General features: G+C 41.9%; 1 protein-coding gene across 4 annotated transcripts in view; it reads right to left on the bottom strand.

The window, feature by feature from the left end:
- The window catches only part of XYLT1 (xylosyltransferase 1), a 176,788-nt gene that overhangs the window by 45,765 nt on the left and 106,496 nt on the right, over positions 1–24,527 (bottom strand). For all 4 annotated transcript variants that reach the window (XM_088063990.1, XM_088063991.1, XM_014252704.2 and 1 more), the window contains 2 exons: positions 16,840–17,012; positions 16,002–16,204 (listed from right to left, as the gene is read on the bottom strand). In XM_088063990.1, the coding sequence (XP_087920116.1) occupies positions 16,002–16,204; positions 16,840–17,012 (376 nt within the window). The remainder of the gene's footprint in view (positions 1–16,001; positions 16,205–16,839; positions 17,013–24,527) is intronic.

Below are 24,527 nucleotides of genomic sequence, written 5' to 3'. Positions count from 1 at the left end.
TACGACTTTGCAAAAGGATGCAACAGACAAATGATTCAACAGAAAAAACCCAAAAACCTCCAAAACCTCCTCCTGGAACAGTTACAGCAAGATGATCAACCATGCAAATGCAGCATGAGAATACAGGAAAAAGTTTGCAGGGTTCAGCTTTTAGACCCCAGGTAGGCAGCCTGACCCTCTTCTTGGTGCTCCCAAGTCCTCCTGCCTCTTCAAAGGCAACTTTGCAAGGGGAGACTCAGCGGAGCCTGACCCAGGCTGAAGGAACAAAAAACATCCCAACAAGTTTGCCATCTAAAAATGCAAAGAAAGGGGAAGGATACATTTAGCCTTTGTTATCCATCACAGAACAAAGATTAGCATGGCAGGCCTTTCCCAGCAAAGCTGATTCCTATAACAACAGCCATTCATAAAACAAACCATAAAAATGAGAACAGCAGATACAATTTCAGAGGCCAACTGCACGAGGAAGGCTCCGGGTGACAGGTAATACCTCTGCTTTTACAACAGTGTTGTCTTAAATGGCTTGTTTTGTCTTTCTAGTCAGGTTTAATGGAGGAACAAGATAATGGAAGAAAACTATTGCCTTAGCAGCTCAGCTCGCTGGAGTACTTGGGAGATCAGAGCTGTGCTCCAGCACCAGCGCTGGGAACTCACACCTGTGTGTTTCAAAGTGTCAGCCTGCTGAATTTGGATGCTGCAGGCACTGATCACTCATCACAGGGGCTGCAGCTACTCTCCATGCAGCCTTGCCAGTGCTCTATGATGCTCAAGACATTCTATTAGCAATACAGTCATCTTGGCTGTGCTTTCAATTACTGCTTCCCATTCAACCATTGTCTGTTTCCTATGGAAAAGAAAAGAACTCACATAGTCAAAAGAGAATGGAAGTCTTTTTTAGATGTCACAATGCTGAATAAACCTCTTCCTAGTGAGAGTACATAAATGCCTGGGCAAAAAGAGATCTGCTGAGAGAAAATAGAATATACTCCATCGTCTGCTTCCTGAGCCACTCCACCTATTTTCTATAAATTCAAGGCTTCATATGGCATTTATAAAATAAATAAATAAGCCCACTGCTGAGAAGCAGCAGCACATGCTTAAATGAAAATCCTAAAGAGACCATATAAGAGAATTCCACCAAGGATTAATGAACAAATGTGATTAAAACTATCTACAGCTCTGGACTGCTGCCAAAATGCTGCCAGCAGTGTTTGATATGTAAATGCTTAAAACATTTGCTGTGTGTATTGCCGTTGATGCAAAGCCTCTATAGAGAGTTTCTCCATCTAATTAGAGATATTGGTTTAGCAAACTTTGGAGTCTATAAAACCCTCAATGTCTCATTATTCTTTTAAAATAGAATATTCATTTGTTTGGAATGTTTTCCAGCTATATCCCATGAAACCCTGAAAGGCCCTTGGCTAATGAAAAACTCCAGCCCTATATCAGCTGATAAACCCTACAGCTTTTATGACAATAAAATTCTTACCGCATGCACTCATTAAAACTTTGTAATGTTGCTTTTGACTTTGTTTAAATATTCACTGGGAAAAAAGTAAATTACTCATTTTCCAATTATTTTATGTCACAATTTCAACGCCAGCATTTAAAATCTCCAGGACTTTCTCAAACACACAAATACTGCTGCTGCAGTAAAAAGTAAATAAGAAAAACACTACCCCATAATACCACATCATGTGCAGCTCTTTTTCTCTAATTTTAAAGCCACTGTAAGTTTGAAGTGACTATATTTTAGAGTAAAACTATGAAATACATTAAGGTAGTTTTCCTTTCATAAATCTAATTGTATGCAATTGCTAAGTCTAGATTATTTGTATGCTTAACAACAACAAATGCACTGAAAAATACTTGAATAACAAAAGCTTCTGAAGCACCTTCCAAATGTGCAACTACGTAAGAGCTGGTACACATGAAAATAATCAAAGAAAATTGGCTACGTGCAGGATGACTTATTCCCTAAATAACCTGGTATTGATGCATGCAGCTCAGAGGTATTTTGCTAGAAAGGAAGGAAATGTTTCACTCTGATTTGTTAAACAATTTTCTATCTATTTTTCTATTTAAGTTTATGAGTCATCAGCATATCACCACCATTACTTATTTTTTTCATCTTGCTAGACCAGAATTTGAGTGCCTGACAGATAGCCTTTGCTAGAAAGGCCTATAAATGCCTATTTCAAATAAACATTTTTAAGTAAAGGCAGAGACATGTGTCTAACTTAGATAAGGACTAGAAAACTTGTTAAAGGTATATCCTGTAGTAAAGAAAAATTCCTCTCCCACCACATTCACAAGTGATGTCAGTTTAGTTGAACTGCATGTATTAAAAAAAAAAAAAAATCCCATTTTTATCAGTGCTGGCAAAAACTGTTTACCAAGCCTTGCTGGCATTCCCATTATTCACACTTGGAAATTAAAATATTGCAGATTAGTTCAGAAAAAATACAGCAAGGTGGGGTTTAGACTCTTCAACTTACACTCTGATCTAAAATGCTTAGCATTCATAGAATCACATGATTACTCAGCATTATGTCAGCTCCAAACACAGAATCAGAGAAAGGCTTAATTTGAAAAAGACCTTTAAGATCATCGAATCCAGCAGTGCCAAGACCATCCCTAAAGCACATTCCTCAGTGCCACTGTCCCAAACTAAGGTGCCTTGAGTAAGCAGAATTCCTTTTGGCGTTGGTGCAGTCACGTACACAAGCGGAAGTTTCTGTTCAGGGGCTTTTGAAAGCTGTTTAAAAGAGAGAGCTGTCACATCTGCCTGGAGTACAGGCAGTTTGTGCACTCATGTCAGCCTGTTTATCTCTGGCACATTCATCATTTGCTTCCAGACTTTTTTTGGCTTTTGATCTCACCAACACAAATCTACAAATTGAAAAAAAAAATGGCCTAACATACAATTTTCTGTTTTAATTGTTGTTCCCTGGTAGGATCAATGTTTAGACACTGTCACCCCTGCTGGGGTTCACAGGCAGGTAAAGGATGAGCCACAGGTGTGTTTGGGGTCTCTTCTGCAGACAGGATGCAACATCCCCCATTGGAGTGGAAGATATCTCACTCTGGTCCATGCAGGGTCTGGGGAGGGGCACAGGCCAGGATCCCTGGCAGCACCAGCTCAGCTCTCCCCTGAGCAGCAGCATCAGGGATTGTCCCTGTCCATATTTCCCCTCCGTGCAGGAGACAAGCCAACAACAGTCACCGCTCTGGTTCAAGCTGAATTACTGTTCCCACATTAATGATACAATGGAGGTGAAGCAGCAGCACAGGCAGGGAAAGGTGAGCCTGCCCACACTGGGAAGAACTTCTGGGAAATTTGTCACATGCAGGCAACTGGGTTCACACAAAGCACAATGAGGCCAATGTTCCCCTTAGTCACTTTAACTCACCTTCCACTAATAGCTGCCATTGACACTTCAGTCAGCAAATTTCCAAGATAGCTGTGCTCAGGATAAATGGAAAGAATTGTGATTTTTGTGGTAAAAATGCATCAGTTTGGTGGATGGCATCAGCAAGTCCAAATGTGAATGTTTTTAACCTTTTTCTGTTGAGAGTGTAAGGGCTGAGTGAATGCAGAGCGTGGAGCCAATGGACACACGCTATCTGCTGACAATTTGGCACAGAAAATCTGTTTTGATATCCCACCGTCAAAGGTCTATCACATTTCTGATTTCCATCAATAAGTGGAATGTTGACATATATGATCATTTTGATAGACAGCAAGCAGGAAGCAGCCGAGGAGGAGGTTACCCACACAGCCTCAAGCCACACTGCTATTTACATTGAGACACGTGGCTAAAGAGGATTCATGCCCAGAACGTCTAAATTTAATGAGGTTATTTACTTAGTTTTAATCCTGTAAGAAAAAAAACCAAACAATCTCTCTTTCAGCATATTTCTGTTTTAAAACTTTCATGACAATAAGGGCTTTCTTTCACTAGAAAAAACCTATGGAGTGACAGAAACATTGGTAAATGCACTTTCCGCCCAAAATGCATCTTTGAAGAAAGCAGTACACAAATTATCCACATTTTGTTCCTTAAAATATATTTAGTACCTTCAATTGCAAGACAAGTTCCCCCTTGCAAGTCCTTTAATCAATGAAAAAAGTACTTTTTTCTATCCCCTTTCCTACTGATAAAGCACTATGCAAAGGACTTTATTCTGTTTTCAAATCTGTAATGCTCCAGAATCAGTGCAGTGCGCTCAGTTTATGCTTGTGTAAGCCAGAGCATAAACCCAGCTCTGTGCTCCTGGAATAGGCTATGGGAAATCATAACAAAGGTTTTGTGGTGTTTCCCAGTATAGAGAGTGTCGAGATGTGTTGCTCCATGTGTTAACAGATGAAAATCAGCAGTGTCCTCCTTTCACTCTGAGAGGTGCTCTGTCTTTCCTTGCCTTGTCTCACGGTAGGTAATTCCCCAAAGGAAAAATTCCCAAGCAACCATTTCTTTCCATAAGGCCCATCCATTGTGTCAGAGCATTACTACATGACTTCTGAAGCTGCTGAAAAGTATTTGCCAAGATAATTTGCTTTTCACAAAGTTGCCTTTAGCTGTTACTGTAATAACAAACCATTCCATTTCTAATCAGTGCCTCAATGCAGGGATCAGTGCAGAGAACTCCCACATTTAAGTGCCACAAACTCTGGATAGGTCATGGTCCTGGGAATGCCAGAATATCACTTGTGAGGATGCAGCACTACAAAGAGTTAAGACAGACAGGATTATCCTATCTCACAAAAACATCTGAGTCTGCTTAATATCTGCTGAAAAGTATCTGAAAAAAGAGAGTACTGAAATACTTGACTAACCAGCTGCTAATACCCAAGGATATTTAATTATTAAAACTAAACATGATATAATTTTAGCTTTATAAAAGCCCTGGGATTTTATTTAGTACAGAGTGATGCTCATTGCTTTGTGTTCTTCCAGTGTTTGTCTGCTGCTACATATTCATGTAGAACCTCATCTGCCTACACGATACATCCCATTTTGATGAAAACAATAATCACTGATTAAATAAGCAAGTGGAGTGAGCTTCAGAAATGATCAAGTTCATTACTCAAATTAGTGAGACTCTGTATAAAAAGAAAAAAATCTAGATATTGGGCTGAATAGGAGCTTTTTGTTTGTTTATAACGTGTATATTTTACATTGCATGGTTTATATTCAGCAGTTTTTTTCACTGTCTCTAAAATTAAATTATCAAGAATTTTGTGCAAAAAGAGAAATTAAAATTAAATGTGAGCACAGATTTAAAGCAACCATTCACTTCATCCAATTCACACATTCCTATGTGCATCTGAACTTTTATTTGTAAATGTATTTGCCTTTAAAATTTTATTTGTACAAGTCAATACGAAAAATGATTTGCTAATTGTTGAAAAATAGTTTGATAGTTGTTGGGAAATTATAATTAAAAATGTTCAGTTTCTTCCAAGAAAGTGGGAAGAAAGAAAGCTCCTTCACCCTGCTTCTCATAGCAGAGCTCTGCCTGGTGGGGTCTGTCAGTCTGGGGGTGCAGTCCTGCTGTCCTGCCACAGCAGAGACCCACTGGTGTCCCCAGGTGTCCCCCCAGGCCAATTCCATGCCAGGGATGGATCTATTCAGCAGATCCAACTTGGATTTAAGGTCCTTCATTGTGAGCTGTGTGTTCCTCCACCAGCTGCAACAGCCTTGCAGCTTAAGACTCATGAGAAATCTTTGCTTTTCTGGATGCAGTTCTTAGGGTGCCACTTCCCCAGCTTTAATGTTAAATTTTGGTGATTTCTCAGTTTCTGAACCATAACTTGCTCCCTCTGACTGTGCTGACAGTGACCCAACACCCCAGCCTGACCCATCTGTCACACCAGACAGCCAGAGCCGTTCCATTCTAGCCTGCCCAGGACACTCTCAAAGCCAGCACACGCCTGCAGACACCAAGGACAGTTCATGCAGGACTCTGAAAAGAGCCTCCCTGCTCTGTCCCTGCTGAAGCCACTCTGCCACAGCCCCTCTCTGCAGGCACCCCCTGGTTCCCAGCAGGGGAAGGAACTCCAGCCACGCTCCAAATGGTCCATCCAGCGTTCTCCCCAGAGCTCAGACACAGTGTGTCCCTGCTGCCACAGCCAGTAATTAAACACAACGTGCTCACCTTAAACTTGGAACCGGCAGGGAGCTGAGACCACCCTCCTCCTGCTAGGAAATGGAGCAGGAAAGCCCCTTCTAAAAGGGCACAATACCTTGTAAATGCAATACCTTGTAAAGCTTATACCTTGTAAAACTTAGCACTTCTGCATCTGCACTGTTTAATTTGTGTAATCCTGGACAAAAACTGGCCGGCTTTGTGTGACATTGCCCGGAGAGCAGGTGGCTCTTCTGATGCAGTGGGAAAGATGCACCTGGGTAAAGAGACTTTGTTTCCCCATCTCATCTTTCTAAGGAAAACACCAGAAAATACACACTCATCCAGTGAGCAGCATCAATCTCCTCACTGGATTTATGCCAAGGGAAGAGTGGTGGCACTCCAGCAGCACAAGGTCCCTGTGGTGCTCTCTGTGCCAGGGATGCAGCCCAGGGCTCTTCACCTGCCCAGTGAGACCCCACTGCTGAGGCACTTTCACAAACTACTTTAAAAATAAAGTGAATTATTACAAACCAGGCCCTTCCTGAAGTTCCTCCTGGGCCTGCCACTCCCTTTGATCCCCGAGCTGCTGAATCAACCTGTCGGAGTGAATCAATTCAAAGGACCAGAAGGCAAAACAGGGAAAACGGGGTCAGGCTAATGGGATTTAACATTAATTCTGCACCAAGCCTGAAAAGATGGAAGAACAGGGCCTGGGGGGTGAAAGGGATAATGAACTGAGAGTTGATGGAAGGAAACTTAATTGGTTTTAACAACAAAAGGTCACATTTTGTTACCTTTATTTGGGTTGAGCAATGATCTTATTTTGAGAATTTGTGCCAGCTGATGACTTGCCCTACTCTTGGTTGGGGCTGTTTTGGAGTAAGTCAGTGAAGAATGCAGAGCTGGGATATGAGGTACAAACGTGGCAGAGAGGATGTTTGCATCAGGTACAGATCCACTAAGTGATGTAAATGGGACTGCTGAGAAAACAACTGGTAGGGTGGGAGGCTGATGTCCCTGCTCACTGCTGTGCTCAATGAGCTGCAACCAATATGGTCTTATTCCCAGAAGAGAACCAGGGGTTCACTTCAACTCAAGAAAAGACTCCAGAAAGGCATGTAAACTGAAGTGAGGCAGTCTGGCACCAGTGATCTCCTGGCACTGCCAAGTGGACAGGCTGTGACATGGAGCCATTTCCTGGCTGCCTCTCTCCTCCTGGACTGCAGTGGTTCACAAATGATCTCCAGGCACTTTGTGATGATACCCAGCACTGGTATCTTGTGACACACCACATGTACCAGTTTCCCACAGAGAAGAAAGATCAGGGTGTTTTATTCTTCAGTTGTAGTTCTGCAGCTGCCACCTGCAACATGACCTGAGCCCCATGGGAACAGCTTCAGTGCCTACAGACCAGCTGTACAGAGGTTTAGCAATGACACTGACCCTCACAGAGCAAGCACAGCCATGCTCCCTGCAAGCCCTTGCCATGGAAATCACCTGGAAGCTACCTCGCACCTGACTGGCACAGTGCATCCCATCATACGAATACAATGATCTGAAACACTGCCAAAACATCTGAGGCTGTCCCAATTAAAGCCATAAGGTGACACAAATAAACAATTTGGATTTATAGACCTTTTAGTCTTCAGCTGTCCCAAGAAAGCATTGTTGCAAGATTACCTGCTAGAAGTGACTTCGGGGCAGCAAACTTTTGAACCAAGATCAACTCTGCATTTGGAAAACACTTGGCCCCAAACCAGTTCCTAATGTGGCAAGGAGTGCAATTATCCTGATGAAAGCTTAGGGATGCTTGTGCCTACAGCTGGTTCATCAAGTAATGCTGAATGATGGATATAATTAAACTGCATGCAGCAGAGTGGAATGTGCCACAATGAACCACGGAGGGCCTCACCCCTCCCATCAGCCTGGAGCTACAGATGGGCCATCACAAACAGTCAGTGGCACTCAGCTCTGCTATTTATACACAGATTCAGAGGTATCACACAAATGCTCTGTGCAGGTTGAGCAGAAAAGAAGTATTCCACTGTAATAAGGTGCAACTGTGAAAGCCAGCTAGTCCCTAATTCCACCTGGGATTGCACAGCAAAATGTAGCTCTGGGATTTCTGTACTGCCAGGCTGAAGCTTCCACAGTATCTGTAGATAGAAAGTTTTGACCAGCAAGCACTAGTCAAGACTATAAAGAAAAATAAAAAGAAGCTTTAGAAAAAGATACATTCTGCAGCACAACCCTGAAGATGAACACCACAACAGAGGTGCCCTACTCTCCTGTGAGCCACCCAAGCTCTGCAGCACTGCACAGGCTCACAGATCCTGCATTTGGTCTACAGAGATGTGAGCTGAAAAATCTTCTACATCAAATACCTCAAATACCATTCAACTCTTATGCTTCTAGCCCTATTTCCAAGGGAAATAATTTATTCACCTCTCCCTCTCCTTCCTATTTCTACATCACCACTGAAAGACTGAATCAGAACAACATTTTGGCTCACCCTTTAATGGCCTTTTGGTTCACAACTATTTAAGAGTGACTTGGGAAAGGTATAACAGCACATATTGTGTTATCTTCACTTTGAACTGCCACCAGATATTATTTTGCAGCTGTTTTATTGTAAGTGGCATCCTGAAATCTAAACAAAAGAGTGTCTTAATGGCAATTTCAGCAGATTTTTAATTTCCTGAGAGAATTCAGCGGGACCACGAAGGGAGAGCACATTCGAAATGCAATGCTGTAATAGGAATGTTTCCCTCTTTCAAGTACTTTTAGCTTTTGGAACTTGATAATTATTTCACTGAACTTTCTAAAAAAAACCAACAAAACTCAACTGAGTTGAAGAGACATTAAAGTTTCTGCTCACAAACCCCAGGTAAACACCACAAGGACCTGTTTCTCTGTAGCTTCTGTTACCCACCTCAGACTTAATCCAAAGTAAATGTCACTTGGAGCAAAGCTGTGGGTGAGTATACAAGAGAGAAAGTCACAGCTGAGATTGCCCTGAGGATCCACATCCCACTACAGCTCAAACTCCACTGGAGCTTCTTGCCCAGGAATGCAGTGAGCAGCTCAATACCATGGGAAGGGCTTTGCCAGTATGGGGCAGGTAGTGGGGAACTTCCCTGACCACAGCTTCAAAGTACAAAAGCCATTCTGCACAAAGGGCTCTTTTCTTGGCTTGGTCACCCCACACCATTTGTCCACAAAGACAAGTTGTAAGTGAAAAACAGGTTTTGTAAATATCCCTGGAGCTGTGAAGGAGAAATACAGAGCTGACCAGATCCCTCATGCTGCTCATTGCCTTTTTCTGCCCCAACACACCGGCTGCCCTCACAAAAACACTGTTCCAGGCATTACTGTAGCATCCTGATGACAAAAGATGGAACTATAGCCTAAGAAATGATGGTGCACATTATCACATTTGTGCTGTTATTGTTTATAGATCAGGCTGAATGGTGAATGGATCCAGGGCAGACTCATATTTAACTCTTTTTTAGGAGACAGACTTCTTTCTCAGTCATAAGTAAAAAATAAGTACAGCCAGAAAGCAAATGGCAAACAGATGAAAACCCTTTGGCTCTTTGCTTCAGGACCTCGCTGTGAGCAGAGCCAGGCCAGAAGAGAAGGGGCCAGGCAGCCCAGCGTGGGCTCAGAAGCTGCAGTGCCCATCAAACTGCAAGTGTGGCATCTGGGGCTCTCATCTGCCGGGCAAACACCCCAGGGGCCCAGACACTGGCTCAGATGCTTCAGCACTCATGGGAAGAGATAAAGGGCTCCATGTTCAGCACTGTAATCAACAGGGTAAGATGTTGCCAAGTACAAGAGCACTTTGAGTAAAAATTCTATTCTAAAACTGTGCCTTATTGATGCATCTTTAATCTGCATGCACAGTAAAGATACCTGGATAGCCAATTCCAGTCTGGGGTGCATTTATTTCTGTTGCCAGTCTGAGGCTATGGAGCACATCTCAGAGCTACTGAATATCCAGAGGAGTTACTACCAGCTGCAGATGTCAGTTCCCCAAAGCAAAAGCTGCTTTATATCCTTAAATCCAGGAGGGGAGGGCAGAAGGAATAACCTCAGCTGCTGTGGCTGCACAGAGAAAGGGTGGGCCTCCCATCAATAACATTTGCCAGCTTGAAGAAAACATTATGTTAACATCAGAGGTAAATAAAAATTTTAAGCCACAATAATTTCCACATTTTACCCCACCCATTTGTGACCACGCACAAAACCACTGCTTTGCCAGCCATTGATAGCTTAACAGTAAAACAGAGAAGTGGAATAGTAAATCAAAAAGATAACTTTCAAAATATATACAAATCTCAAGCAAATGTGCTGGCAAAGTGAGGAAGGAAGAGGAGAAAAGGTTATTGGAGGGATTAAAGAAAGAAGCAAATCTGAAATTCTCAGAGAATGCAGATTCAAGAAAAACACTGATAAAGTTCCTTTTGGACAGGAAAAAAGATTCCCTGTGAAGCATTAAGAGTGGATTGACACCTGGCTTGCCAGATCAAGATATTCTGAGCAAACAAAACCACATACAATGTCGGTGACAATCCTGAGATAGAAACCTTAGGTGCTGGCATGTTAACAGATGTAGTGCCAAAGCTACCTGTGCTGCACTCCCCTCTGGGTGTAGGGAGCCGATTGAGCAGTGCTGCAGCCCAGGATAACATTCCAAAGGGCACATTAACACTTCCTAGTGCCTGGTACATTATTCTAGTGGCAAGGCCTGCTTTTCAGATCAGCAGTGCAACACTTCATAAGGGGTCTAAGGTCAAATTCAGCTCTGGAAAGTCAGGCTTTCCTTTATCCAGCCTTTCATGTCCAGCATCAATTTATGTAGCTCCAGGAAGGATATATCTCTAGAGGACAGCTCTGAAGTCTGAATCTCAGTGAGACATAGAATTGTTAAATTAAGTCAAGCCAAATTGATGAGAAGTGAGACAAAGTGGAACTGCCTTTTGAGCCAATGGCTTTGCCTTATTTGCCATCACACAGCTCTCATCAGCTCTGCTAGCTTTGGGATTTCTAAGTTCACAGCCATCAAGAGGGCACGACTGGGTCTCAGACATTTTTCCCAAAGCTAGAGTGCTGTGTGTGAAAGTGCTTTGTTTCAGTTCTAAGAGGAGATTTTCTGGTATTTCCAATATTGCATTTCCAGCCTGTACATTGCAAAAGCTGAGATGTTTTGAAGAGCAGCTGAGTAGCTCCCAGTAGCTGGTGTACCCACTCCATGCAAACTGTAGTATCTTTTTTTCTCCCTGTCACCTGCTCCAGAGATTGTATCATTTGGTCACAGGTGAAATCAAGGCAGGTCATGGTGAATTTGACAGAACAGAAATCATCCCTGATGTAGCTTCTATTGAATGGTAGTCACCCATGCTTTGCAGGGGATGAAACTGAGACAGCGGCAGAAACAAGGAAATGATCTCCCAGGTAGCACCTGAAAATATCTTGAAGAAGTGCTGAAGCACTTTTCCCAAAGGTTGAAGTTCTTTCTGAAATCTGTTGGCTGTAATTATTTTCAGCTACTACAAGAATGAAAACCTGAACTCCTCTTCCCTGCACCCTGATCTTTTCACCCTTGGCAAATACTGTCTTGCCCAGGGACCTCATTTAGAAGTCATCACTTCAGTTTTTTATCAGCCAATGTTACCTTGACCAACAGAGGGCAACACAATGAAGCAAGCACAGGTCAGTCAATAGTTATTTGCTACCTCAATTTTCTTAATTTCTGAGTGTTATTCTGGCTGATAAGATAATCTCCATATGGTACATATTGTTTAAAGGCCCAGGCCCAGTCAGATCACCTATTTAGTCCCTCAGCTGCTGTTTGTATCGTGATAAACCTTCCATTCAAGTGCCAGACCAAAACTTCTACTGAATCTCTCTCATTTAACTGAGTCTTCACAACACAGGCCTTTATGGAAAGTAAGGCTATACAACTTCATCCTAAAATAATGTCAAGCAGCAAAACACAAGTAGTTTCACTGGGTTTCATGTAAGTTCCTTTATTATACCTGATTGCCCATAATGGAAAATGTAGCTGTATCTGCATTCCTGGCTCCATCAATAAGACACTTTATTTTCTTACTATTCTGAAGCACTCCCCAAGCTTCTGCTAATAATTTTGCTTGACCTTTATTAAAGACCAAGCATTAGCTGGCAATTAGATTTGGTGATCCCTTTGGTGATTGAGGCTCAGTGATTTACTGTAAATTATAAATAGTTCAAATGTTTCATTATGTTTATTCTTTATACAAGCTTTGTGGCCAGGTAAGCACCGACATGACATTCACTGTTAAATGATCTCATTAAACTTCTTTAATTTAAGTGGTGCAACACTTCACCTGCCACATTATCCAAGGACTTCTGCAATGCACATTAAACATTCAGCATGAAGAGATGCTCTACCATAGTTCACCTTGTTGGGAGTGAAATTTCAGTCCCTGAACATAAGGTTGACTACTTTATGCTGTTTGTCGGAGCCAATAAATAATGCAACTAGATAACCATGTAAAATAAGAGGCTCAAGACATCAATAGCTTTCCCACAAGGTTTTGAAAGAGGATCTCAAAAGAAAAGACTTTAAATTGTGAAAAAATACCACTAAAATTAAAAAAGTTAAGGAAAAGGAAGGTGCTGTTTTCTTTCATTTCTTTATGAATGCAATGACTGTGAGAGATAATTTCTTGAGAACCTTGCAGGCATGTGTTCCTTTTTTATTCACAAGCCCAAGCCAAAGGAAGGACAGTCACACAACCTCCCACCTCTGAGCTGCATGTGGAGGTTTGTCTTTAGCCACTTCATCCCTCCTTTTCCTGCTGAGAATGTTTAACAGAGCTGAATGAAGTCAAAGTTGGGTAACACACCACATCTTTTCACTTAAGTCAGTAAATAATATATTGCTTCATGATTAAAGGGAAGCACTTTTGTTGGAGGCACCTTCATGTCCAGAGTGTTTGCCAGTGGATTAGACTGCAGTAGGAAGGAGAAGCACATGGATTAGGACCTCCTCTGTGCTAGTGCTGAACCTACAGACTCCACAAACAAAACATTCAGGCATAAGGAGGAATAATAAGGGTATCTGTATTTTTCTGGCTTGCATATGTTTTATTTTACACATTTTTAATTGTTTCCCTCACAAAATGAATAGTTCTAATATTTTTCTCCCCTGCCTTTACATTTTATGATGATTAACATCTGCTTCTGGACATCTCTTCTGAAGGATGAAAGGCTCCTGGCAATTCTACTGTAGTCTGTGAACATACCAGACTACTCCCTGGACAGATTTAGGCTCCATAATATTGTATTAACCCCACATATTGAGTATGGTGTTTTTGACTTAGAAGGCTGGATTAGCTTTTATTATCAGAAGAGAAGTAGTAAAGGTTTCAGTATTACAGATGGAATGGCAGATGGGAAGTGAAAGCTTAATATGAAGCAGCTCTGGATAAAAACTATTAATCCACAAAATTCATATGTTCTTATGCAGGGAAACCTAGCAAAACCCACTGCAATATGACTAACCAGAGAGAAGTGTAAAGTGCCCGTAGCCCATTATCTGACAAATCATGGCATGGGGTCTGAAAGAAAAAAAAGAACCCCTCAAACACCCTATTTATTATTTCCTGGAAAAACAGTTAGATCTCTCTGGATTATGCAGGGCGGTAATGCTTTCCCCTAAAGATTATAAATAATCATAATTTATAGCATCTCCACAATGAAAATGAAATGGACTCATATATATATATATATATATATATGTTATGAGATAAGTTTTTCCACAGTTTATAGCTGTGATATTCCATATTTAAAGAAATACTTAACGTTACTTGTAAGTCACTGTCACTGAAGTTGGAGCACTGAAAAAAGTGTGTTGTTTTTGTTGAAGTGCATCATGGTGTGAAGGGGAAGCACGTTCCCTTCAGTTCTGATAGCAGTGCTGTGGCAGGAAGGGAAGCGAGCACTTCCGACCCTGCCTGGGTGCTGGCAGCCACCGAGAGACCAGCACGGAGTCTGAGAGCCACTGCAAGGGGGAAGAACACCTTCAAGAATTCCCCCTCTGAAGAAACAAGTGCCCAGAATTTCTCCAGCAGAGCTGGAATGACTGCAAGACAGCATTATTGCAAAGGCTCCATCAACACTGAACCAGCTGCAGCCTGCCCTGCTGGCTGCTGGTGGCCACATCTGGAAGCCACTGACCCCATCTGGCCCTGTTGTTTGACTTGTTCCACAGGGAACTGGGAACAGTTCAGCCTGCCCCAGGTCATGGCCTCAGCATTACATGGTGATAAGGGTGGACACAACACCTCTGGGTAACTGGACACACCCTCTGGCACCAGCGTACAACCATACCAGACCTCCGGCAATCACTCTCCTACAATTTATCCTGTTTGATTCACAGTGCCATCACCGACTTCTTCCTTTATGGTCTTGCATCACGCCACTTTTTAGCATCAATACAGCATTCCTCAAAAGGAAAGTGAATAATAGGGAATAACAAGCTAGCTTTTCCCAAGAGATATACAGAAAACTACATACTCTCCCTTATAAGCAAGTTTGATATGTCAAAACTGTTAGTTCTCTTCCTGTTGCACATCAAAGTGTTTAAATACACTTTCTTAATTCAAATCCCCATCTTCTAATATCAAGGCAGTCTTGGTAACCCTTGTGCTCGAATCTGTCCCCAAAATGTGCTGCATTTCACTGAGAGTGCTTGGAAATGGGCACCAGCAACAGAGCCTTTTGTGGTTTTGTCAGTCCTCACAAAATCCTTCCTAAGGCATGGGCTCAGGGGTTTTGTCATTGTTCACTTCAGTGGCAATTTCCGTCCAAGGAGCGTCTTCAGGAAGGGATTCAAGCTTTGAGAGAGATCCTGGGGAAGCCTGACCAGTGGAGGCAGATTTCTCTTCCAAAAGTATTAAAAACATGTTGTATCATCACTCATCAGGAAATCGCTCAAGAAATTCACTTCCCCTTTCATTAACTCATTTCAGCATAGAGGGAAACAGAAGCCACAAGGAGACTTTTGTGTTTCCTTCTTCTTAATAATTCTTACAACCTAAACCTAAAAACAGTTTCAGGACACTTGGGGATTTTTGGGCGTCTTTTTTGTTGTTGTAGTGGTGGGGTTTTGTTTGTTTGTTTGGGTGGGGCTTTTTTTATAGACAACTTTTGCACAATGTAGCAAACTTACTGAATGCAGCTCTGAGGCCTGGGTGATGTAAATCCAGAAAGAATATAATTTCACTCAAAATCACAAGCCTTATCATGCGATGGTGTGTGAAATTCTTAGCCTGATGCCATCTGAATAAAGATACTCAGGCAGTGGTTGGTGCTGAAGATATAACTGACTCCTAGCAACTTATTTATCACTTCTACAACAATTATCCTCCACAGAAAAAGTACTAAAAAAAGGGAGAGGAGTACCTGATTCTATTCATACCTTCAACACTTGCTGAGACATCAAATCACACTGTTAATCAGAGCCCTGGGAGGGAGGAATCTCTCTATGCCTGGGTTTCATTTGCTGAGCTCCAGCACTTCTGGCTACTTTCCCCAAGCTCTCCTGCAGGTATCCCTTTTGCTGGAAATAATGACTAACTGGAGCAGCCTCTCAGTGGAAGTGCCCCCCAGGCAAATGGAAGACACACAGGGTACAGCAGGTGACTGAATCCTTGGCTAAAGTGTGGCTGTCAGACACCAGCTCACCAACAGGAGTTTTCTGCTGTAAAACAAAAGAAACTGCTCCTCTGCTTCTTGCAGCACAGCACAGACACGTCATTGCTTATCTCCATACTTCCTTTAGGAACAAAACATGTACATTCTTAAAGTACTCATTGTACCTGATTGGGTAGTCGGCAGCACTGAGGTTAATGAAGAAATCCCAGGGCCAGTCACTCATCTCCATTAAGTCCTTCATGGTCTGCAGGTAGGTGGTCAGAAGACTTGCTCCTCCCCAGATAGTGGCCATTCTCCAGGAGGTGACTCTCACATTTGGGTACTGGCTGGCAAACTGCAGCACTTGCCGGTGCAGGTAATTGGATCGCTTTGCAGGAGAAAAGAGTAATACATTCAAGTTATTCTGTCCAAAACTGTCTCTCCCTGAATCCACTAAAGGCCTACCCTACATCTTGACTCACTGAGTGCTGCCATTGCTTTGCCCTCACTAACTATGGCACACAATCTTCTTTTGCTGAATGTACAGAGAACCCTGGTTAATATTTTTTATTACAACTACAGTCATCACTAACCAGTGTGATTAGCTTTATTCACCATTTGTCATCACAGATCCCAAAGGGCTTTTGTAAAGGAGGTGACTGCTACCACCTCCCTTTTACAGCGTGTCACTCGCCCAAGGCACCTCAGGTCAGCTCTCCATCAAGCAGGCCACCACCTCACTCTGCATCAACTTATCAGTTACTGCTAACTGAATGTACAACAGACAGACAAGGGGAGATACTCATTGACATAGAAGGGGAAATGAAAGCTGTTACATAAAGAAGATAACAAGAAAGAAAATTTAAGAAAAAAAAAAAAGAGGCTCCAAACATGTAACAGATGGAGAGACAAAAAGTGACGTGCACTTTATGCAGCAGAGGTAAAGGGAAGATGAAGAGGATGACAAGGATGGGTAGACTGACAGATGGTGAGACAGGCAATTTATAACCAGTGATATATTACCTTGTCAACATGAATGTAATAAAAATGGTCTTTATGGTAAATAGCCTTAAACATGCGCTGGAGCTGCCGGGAAGCTCTGCCATGAACAACCAAGACAAATGCGATCCTGACTGGGTTGGCTGGCATGTATTCTACGAAGTCCTCATCCCACTGTACATTGTTGTTGGCTTTTCCTGTTCAAAAACAAAACACAGGACATCTCTGAGTGTATCCACAGGGCAGGGTGCAGAGAGCAGTACACATTCCACCTCAGCTCTTTCTTCAAAGGCCCTTTGTAGGGCAGGCTGAGAGCTCAGAAGGGGTGCCAGCCTGTGCCACATCCACTTTGTCCCTCTCCTTTGTCCCCACACAGGGCCATGACCCCGTGGGAAGCCACCCATGCCCATGGGCCTCATCCTGAACAAGGCTGCACAAGCATGGACAAGTACCCAGATGTTTGTGAGTTGTACTGAACTCCACCTGAGCACAAACATTTGGACCTTCACAGCAATCACCTCCAAGTTTGTAACTGGTGTCCAAATGTAACGATGGCAAGGCTGATGTCCCTCGGAAGGAAACCCCCTGCTCAGCCAAAGCTGAGCTCCCATGGTCAGCACAGCTCTGCTGAGAAGCTGCTGGGACTCTGCTACTGAACAGCTGCTGAGGATTATTGACTGATAGCATTTATTTGTAAGAGCAGATGTGCCCTGGAACATTTAAATGCAACATGCATATCTTCACTTTTTCTTGGAGGAGTGAGGCTCTTCCAATACTATTTAAAATTCTTGTTTATTTTTATTTTAACAAGTAATTTCTGGTCTTCCTTTTCTAAAGCAAACACCACAGTGGAGGTTCAGACAGGGTGTGCTGATAAACTGAAGAGATGGAGGGACATTTCTAATAACAAATTAAAAGTGCTTTGGTTTTGGTTTGTGTACCCACTCTGCAATTCAAAAACCAGAACACAATGTAAGAAAAACATAATTTTATCCAAAATCTGACATTCATTCTTCAAAGAAACAACACCATTCTTCAGTGCTCTGACCTTGCAAGGACCTTTCTCAACAAAAATGATTTAGAAAGAAACTGAAATTTTGAATATTAGCAGAAAAAGAAAGTACCTCTAAGCCAAAAAAGTTCCTACTGCCCAAATTTTCTTCTTGCAAATGTTAACTTTATTCTTTTTTAAATGAAAGGAATAGATTAAAAGCTACTTGATGTGTGTCCCCCCTGCCAGAGGTACAATTTTCAAATTCCTAAGATCTGAGCTGTTACCCGTTTCTGCACTTTGTGCCTTTTGTGATGCCCCTTTCTCCTCCCACCTCCACATCCCCACCACCTCAGACTCCTGCAGACAGTGGAGACACTTGATTTAGGCTGTAGGACAAATTTGAGGCTGTTCCTGGGCTCAGTTATCTGACAGTCTGAATGCAGCCACAAAGCCCACTGCACCTTCCACAACATCTCCTACAGTTATTAAAAAAACATGCTCATGTCTGTTTGATTTGATATAAGGAGCATGAAAAGACATTTGCCAAGTGTGAAGTGAGAGTAAAAGAGAGGGAAAGACATTTTTCCCAGGTTGTTGAAACTGGAAACATATGTTGATAAAAGTAAACAGTACCAAAAGCTTTCTCTTTTCCCAAATGTAATAATTACAAAATAAAGGCTGGACACAGAAAAGAAGACCTTTGCCTAATCCTTCTTGTGCATCTCTTTATTCAAGGCAGTAGTATAAACCTGGAAAAAACAGACCAACTGAATGTTTGCAGAGCACTGTTTAGGTGATCAAACAATTTGATCCCCTTAATTGTACTGAAACACCCTTGAGTAATTGAAACACTCCTTTTAGACAGCCACGAGAGAGAGCTCCTGCTGCAATGGCAGCAGCACATCCCAGGAGGGAATGGTTTCAACATCTCCCACAACTCTCTCTTCAAGTTTCTCCTCAGCAGTGCTTCCCTAGCACACTTCCCTAAGTCAGAGTGTGTTTTCCCCACCCTGGAGCCGCAGGAAAGCTGTCAGAGGTGGCCCTTGTGCCCTGCATGTGGCTCTTTGCTGGACTGTGTAAAGGGCTAAAAGGCAGTTCCCTGTCCAGGAACACACCAGATCCCAACACCCAAGAGCTTACAAAGTGCCAGAGGCTCCCTGCCCCATGGAGCACACCCTCCTTGTCCACAGCCCCTCAAGGAACATCTCTTTGCAGCAGCACTGATCATAAATTAATGCAACTTTATTGCCCCTGCTGTAGTCAGACCAGACATTAGGAAATTTCTAGCCCTGTAAGACACTCTTAACTTCACACAGGACACAAACAACTTAAGTGGTATTTCTTTAAAAACCCTCCACCAATGGTTCACTAGGACTCAGATGAATATTGAAACATTAGAAAGAAAGCTGAAATTTAATTTCTTCTATAATTTAGTTTGTTTATTATGGCCATTAGCCTATGCCCAGTTCTGCTGTTTCTCCTGTGCAGCTGATGAGTGTTTCTGCAGAGGGAAGGGACAAAAAGGGACTGTGAGAGAAAGAAAATGTGCTTGAAAAGAGAACTGACAGGGGAATGAAGGGCAATTGCAAAAACAAGCCATTTTTCTTTTAAACTGCTTTCATTTCAAGCTGATGATGTCTCGTCAATGAACTCAAATATTTTTAGTGGTTTTCATTACATTTTTGGATATCTCTCTTCCTAAATCAGTGTCTTTCTGCAATGATATGGAGAAGGTGAGGGGAATTTAAAATAGTCATATTGTGGGTCTTTTATTTTAATCTAACTTGCTGTCAATACCTACACTATCATTTATCTAGCAATTACTGAGAACAAAATCCTCTCAAATTTTCACCTGAAGTGCCACCTCACTGCATCAGTTTTCTCTAATAAATTCCTGCAGTGGCTTATTTTGTTCTCTTCTGTTTTCTTTCTCTAACCTTTTTTTCTTTTTTTTCCTTCATGTGCTAGTTCCTGCCTTCTCTTTTAGGTTTAGGATTTTTACACTTGCTTTTACCACCTGCATATTATTATGACTTTTAAAATATAGTCCTATACATGGCTGCCTGGAGTTTCAAAAAAGAAGACAGTTACACTTTTTCCATCTGCCAGACTATCTGCTACTTTGCTGTATACTGTCACTTCCCTGGTTTTAGCTCATGGCTGTTTAGTACCCTCTATTTTGCAGACTACTTCACTGAGAAAGAACCAGCCTGGGTTGCAAAAAAAAAGATGAAACTGGCAGGAAACATTCAGTTGAGAATCTGCTTACTGAAAAATACAGTAGGACTTCAGATCTGTATGAGCAATGTCAAGACCTGAATAGCTGCAGCCTCTCTATTTCTATAAAACTCGTGCAGACCAAAGCCTAGCACATCATGTCAATGCCTGCATATTATTGAGCTGCCTCAGGTAGGAGCGCATCCTCTTCAGGCTGTTGGGACAGGATACACAGGAAACACATCAGATGACTTCACTTAACATCCTACCATTCACTACTGATAAAAGTCTAAAAGGATTTTAAGGAAGCACTTGGATTTGACAGCTGCTTCAGTACATCACTGCACTGCATTCTGCCCATGTGCTGAAGCTCAATCCAGGTGCTGATTCCAGTGGCCTCCACCCTCAGCCACTTCAGTTCTGCAAAAAGCAGCTGCCAAGATCACCTTCTTCTCACTCAGCAGGTACAGAGGATTCATGGACAGCTTCTTCCCTCTGCAGCACTCCCAATTCCCAGCCTTCACTGCACTTGTCACCTCTCAACATTCCATCATCTGCCTTTCCAAGAAAAATGAGTCAAGCCCACACAAGAGAATTCCCATCTCCACTTGCACAGGTCACTTGTGGCAGTCTCAGTGGACTGGAGGTGCATTCCATCTCACCTAGAAAGCTTCTCTGAGTGTGGGTGTTGCCTGTTGAATGAAGTTTCCTACATGCTTAGGCAATTCCCTTTTTCTGGGATAATTTACACAGATCAGGGCTTTACAAACCTTAATAAAAAGCCCACAATGTCAATACAAAGTAAAACAAAAACCATCAGTACTTTATAAACCATAATACAAGCCCCATAATGTTAATATAAAACAAAACCCATGAAGAATATGATTGTTATAGTTCCATCTTGGGAGCACAGCTCTCCCCTCAAAATTGCTTTGCACATATGAGTCAGTGGGGAGAGTGAATGGGACATCCTCTTTATGGCCATTTGGCACAGGTGAAACAGCCCTGGCCTTGAAGCAAGACTTGTCTTAAGCTTCCTCAAAATTTGCTGTTTCATTACAGAATGGAAACAGAGGATGATAAAGAGCAACTTCTCACATTGCCTTGCTCCAGAGAAACTGGAACCTCAGCAGAAGGGGAAGTGCACACCCAACTCAAACAACGTCTTCCAGCCCTTGTACCAAAGAGCATTTATTGTGCTACCCTCCATTGAAAACAAACCACAGCACTTTGCTCTGCCACCAAAAGTCTTTCAGAAGCTTACTGAGAAAAGTGAAAGCTCTCCTTTGCCTTCCTGCTCAAAGCCTGACATCAATGTGTTAGCAGGAAAACTTGTACCGGTTTTAAAGATATCAGGAGAACCTCAGCTCTAGTGCAATTTTAACTTGCGTTTTCTGTGCCCAGAGAAATCAGTATTCATAATTAAGTTTAATCTTCAGCTGTTGCAGTATTACTAAATTCCAGAATAACGAAGACAGTGCAATCATTTTCACATTTGTTGTGATGCCACATTATATTCAATCATCCTCCAATATAACTCAAAGCCAGCCTGCTGATCTCTTACCTCTACTGTTAATTAATGGGATCACACTTCCCCAGCAGCACAAAGCAATCTTTCAATCTATTTTGTGAGCCATCTTATGTTTTGTAACTCAATCCATCACCTTCTGCTCTAAAGTTTGGTATTGTCTTGGCTGTCCAACAGATTTTCTCTGCACACAGATACCTGGATGCTGCTGACTTCATCTGAGCACAGCTGTGTGTGTACACTGTGCCTTGACCCATGAATCAGTGGATAGAGGACATTAATGGAGTTATTGCTGTGTAGCTCAGCAGAGTATTTACTGCTATTACATCCATTAATGCAATCAGAAGCCCTGTCACTATAGCAGGAGTATGAGCCAAAATCACTCCAAAGAGGCAGAGCTCTGTAGTCCCTACTTAAACTCCTAGGAGCAGCCCCATTCCCTTCAGTGGGACCATTTCTGCAACAGCCAGATGTGTGGTAGCTGCTGAACTCAGATTTCCACTATCAACTCCTTTTCAATTGCTCTCAACTCAACAACACAGCAGGTTGAAAATTTCCAGGCTTGGCTTTCATCTGAAAATGTTTTCCATTTTGATTAGAGGAGAAACAGGTTTGCCTTGTTCAAATGGTGGCAAGACCAAAAATAAACAAATAAATACAATGTTTTCATTTAGGACACAAAAATTTATCAGACCTAATAACAGAAGTAGTTGGAGGGCTACATAAAAACCACAGAAAATGTCATTGAGCAACTTATCAGTGAGCCTGATCAGGGCCTGATGAGAAGCCTTTGTCTGAGGGTTTGATAACAGCAACATTGCCCTGGCCTGAGCCAGAGCTCTCTCTGGAGCTAAGCCCCAGTGGTCCATCACAGCAAGGGCATCTCGAGATGGGGATGGTCTGTCTTGCTGCAGCACCATCCAGTGAGGGCACCTTGCACAGGGGAGGTAACGTCTGAAGCACAGCGTGTGTTGATCGCTCTTACATGAAAAGTCAATTTCTTCTATGTCAGAACCTAGAAAACTTTCTTTAGCAACATTAGTTCCGATTTTAGGAAGCCAATTTTCACTTCCAGTCTAAGAAATGATTCATTTGTTTCCATGCTGGTCTTTGTGAAGATTTTCAGTGACAGAAAAGATTTCAGGTGAGCACTGATTACATACATACATACATACATATGGGGGTTTTTTAATTGTTACAATTATGTATATATAAAACGTTTAATGGTCTCTGGTCTGTTCACTGTGCAGATGATTCTTCTGGTAAATAAGATATCTAGCACAAAGTGGAATCAGCACCTTATGTGCCCATTGAGCTCAGCACATCCACTGCCCAGGTCAGTAAGGGGCTCTAGCAAAGCAAACCAAGCTCCTGAAGAAGATAATTATCATGACTGGTCATAGGTGTGGCTTTTCCTAGTGGGTTTTAACTTCCTTAGCAAAGTAGGAGAAGCAAAATCAGTTGAGATGGTCTTCTGCACAACTGTCCCCAGGCATAGAGAGGGATGGTTATGATTTACAGTATTGCTAGTTATGTTCTGTAGATTTCCTTAAAACTGCCATTATCTGTACTTTTTATCTCTGAGTTAGCATTGAGCACTTTGAAAAAATTTCAGAAATCACACTGCTATTGAAGAGAGGATATTCAATTCTTTTGTAGTAATGTTTTATCTCAACAACCCTGTTTTACAACTTTTCAGTCTCAGACTCTATCAAAAATTACAGGAACAATTTATGATCCTCTGTAACTTCATATGATCAAGTAACCCATAAGCAAAAAAAATCAATGCAAGGCAGGAGGGAAGCAGTGAGACATAATTTAGAAGCACTCAGTGGCTACTGCATTTAACATTAAAGAGACAGATTTCAGTAATGTTCTTTCCATGCTGAGAAGAAGCCTTGGATTGGAACAAAGGAGCTGCTGATGTGGGCATTTTGAGTCTTCTTAAATCATTTCAGAGGGTGACAGCATAAATGTAAGGAAGTCAGAGGAGGAGTCACTGCCTTACAGATGGAAATTCCCTTCATGAGATCACTGGAAGTTTCTCTAAGTGGGATTGTGAGGTGATAAGCAGCTCTGCATCCCTGCAGAATTTATGTAAAAAGGGAAACTCACTGTAATTATACATGTAGGTTCAGCTCTGCTGTTCATGAACAGAAAAGTAAAGGGCATGAAAGAAAAAAGGTAGAAAGATAGAGGACACAAATAAAACTTTCATATTTACAGCTGGATCATAAGAAGATGACATTTTTTCTATTTTATACCAAGGGAAAAAGACCCAGAAGATATTTCTCTGTTTTGGAATTTAAAGGAAAAAAATTCCATCCCAGTTTTGTTATCCTCCTGTTACAGCTACATAACATTTGTGCTGCATGCAGCACTTCCAAGACTCACTCAAGAACCCACTGGGGCAGACATCATCCATTACAGAAATGCAGAAAGACACCCTGAACCAGAAAATTTGGTGAATATGTCTTTTTCACATGATGTGCAGAATTCATTGTAAATGAAGACATATAAAAACCTTGAGAACAAGGACAGCAATTTTTTGTATCACAAAACCTGCAAAAGCAGTTGGGATAACACAGAACTGTTCTAAATCAACCTGCAGGACCTGTGTACATGTGTGTGCAGCAGCAGCACGCTCATATTCTCTAGATTGCTAGCAAAAGCAGACAGCATTTGGTTTGAAGCAGCCTACCATATTTCAAACAAAAAAATTGTTCTATCTTGCAGTCAGTATTGAGTCATTACTGAAACCATTTTTATGATTTGCAAATGACCGATTAATTATCAGATTCCACTATACTTCACTTGCAATACACATTAAACTTAATTTACTACAATACTTATCTAGGCAGGCCAATCATCTCTCTAACAAGCTTGCTTTTCTGACTATTCTAATTATGAAAATGGTAGCATTCCTGGGAGACAAATCTCAATTATTTGTAGTTTTGCTGGAGTGTGTTAGTC

The sequence above is a fragment of the Pseudopodoces humilis genome, chromosome 18 (genome assembly GCF_049639895.1).
Source record: "Pseudopodoces humilis isolate 2021_Gansu_Grassland_sample_001 chromosome 18, ASM4963989v1, whole genome shotgun sequence".
Lineage (NCBI taxonomy): Eukaryota > Metazoa > Chordata > Aves > Passeriformes > Paridae > Pseudopodoces > Pseudopodoces humilis.
Note: the sequence above shows the minus strand (reverse complement) of the source record. Positions and strands in the feature narration are given on the sequence as shown.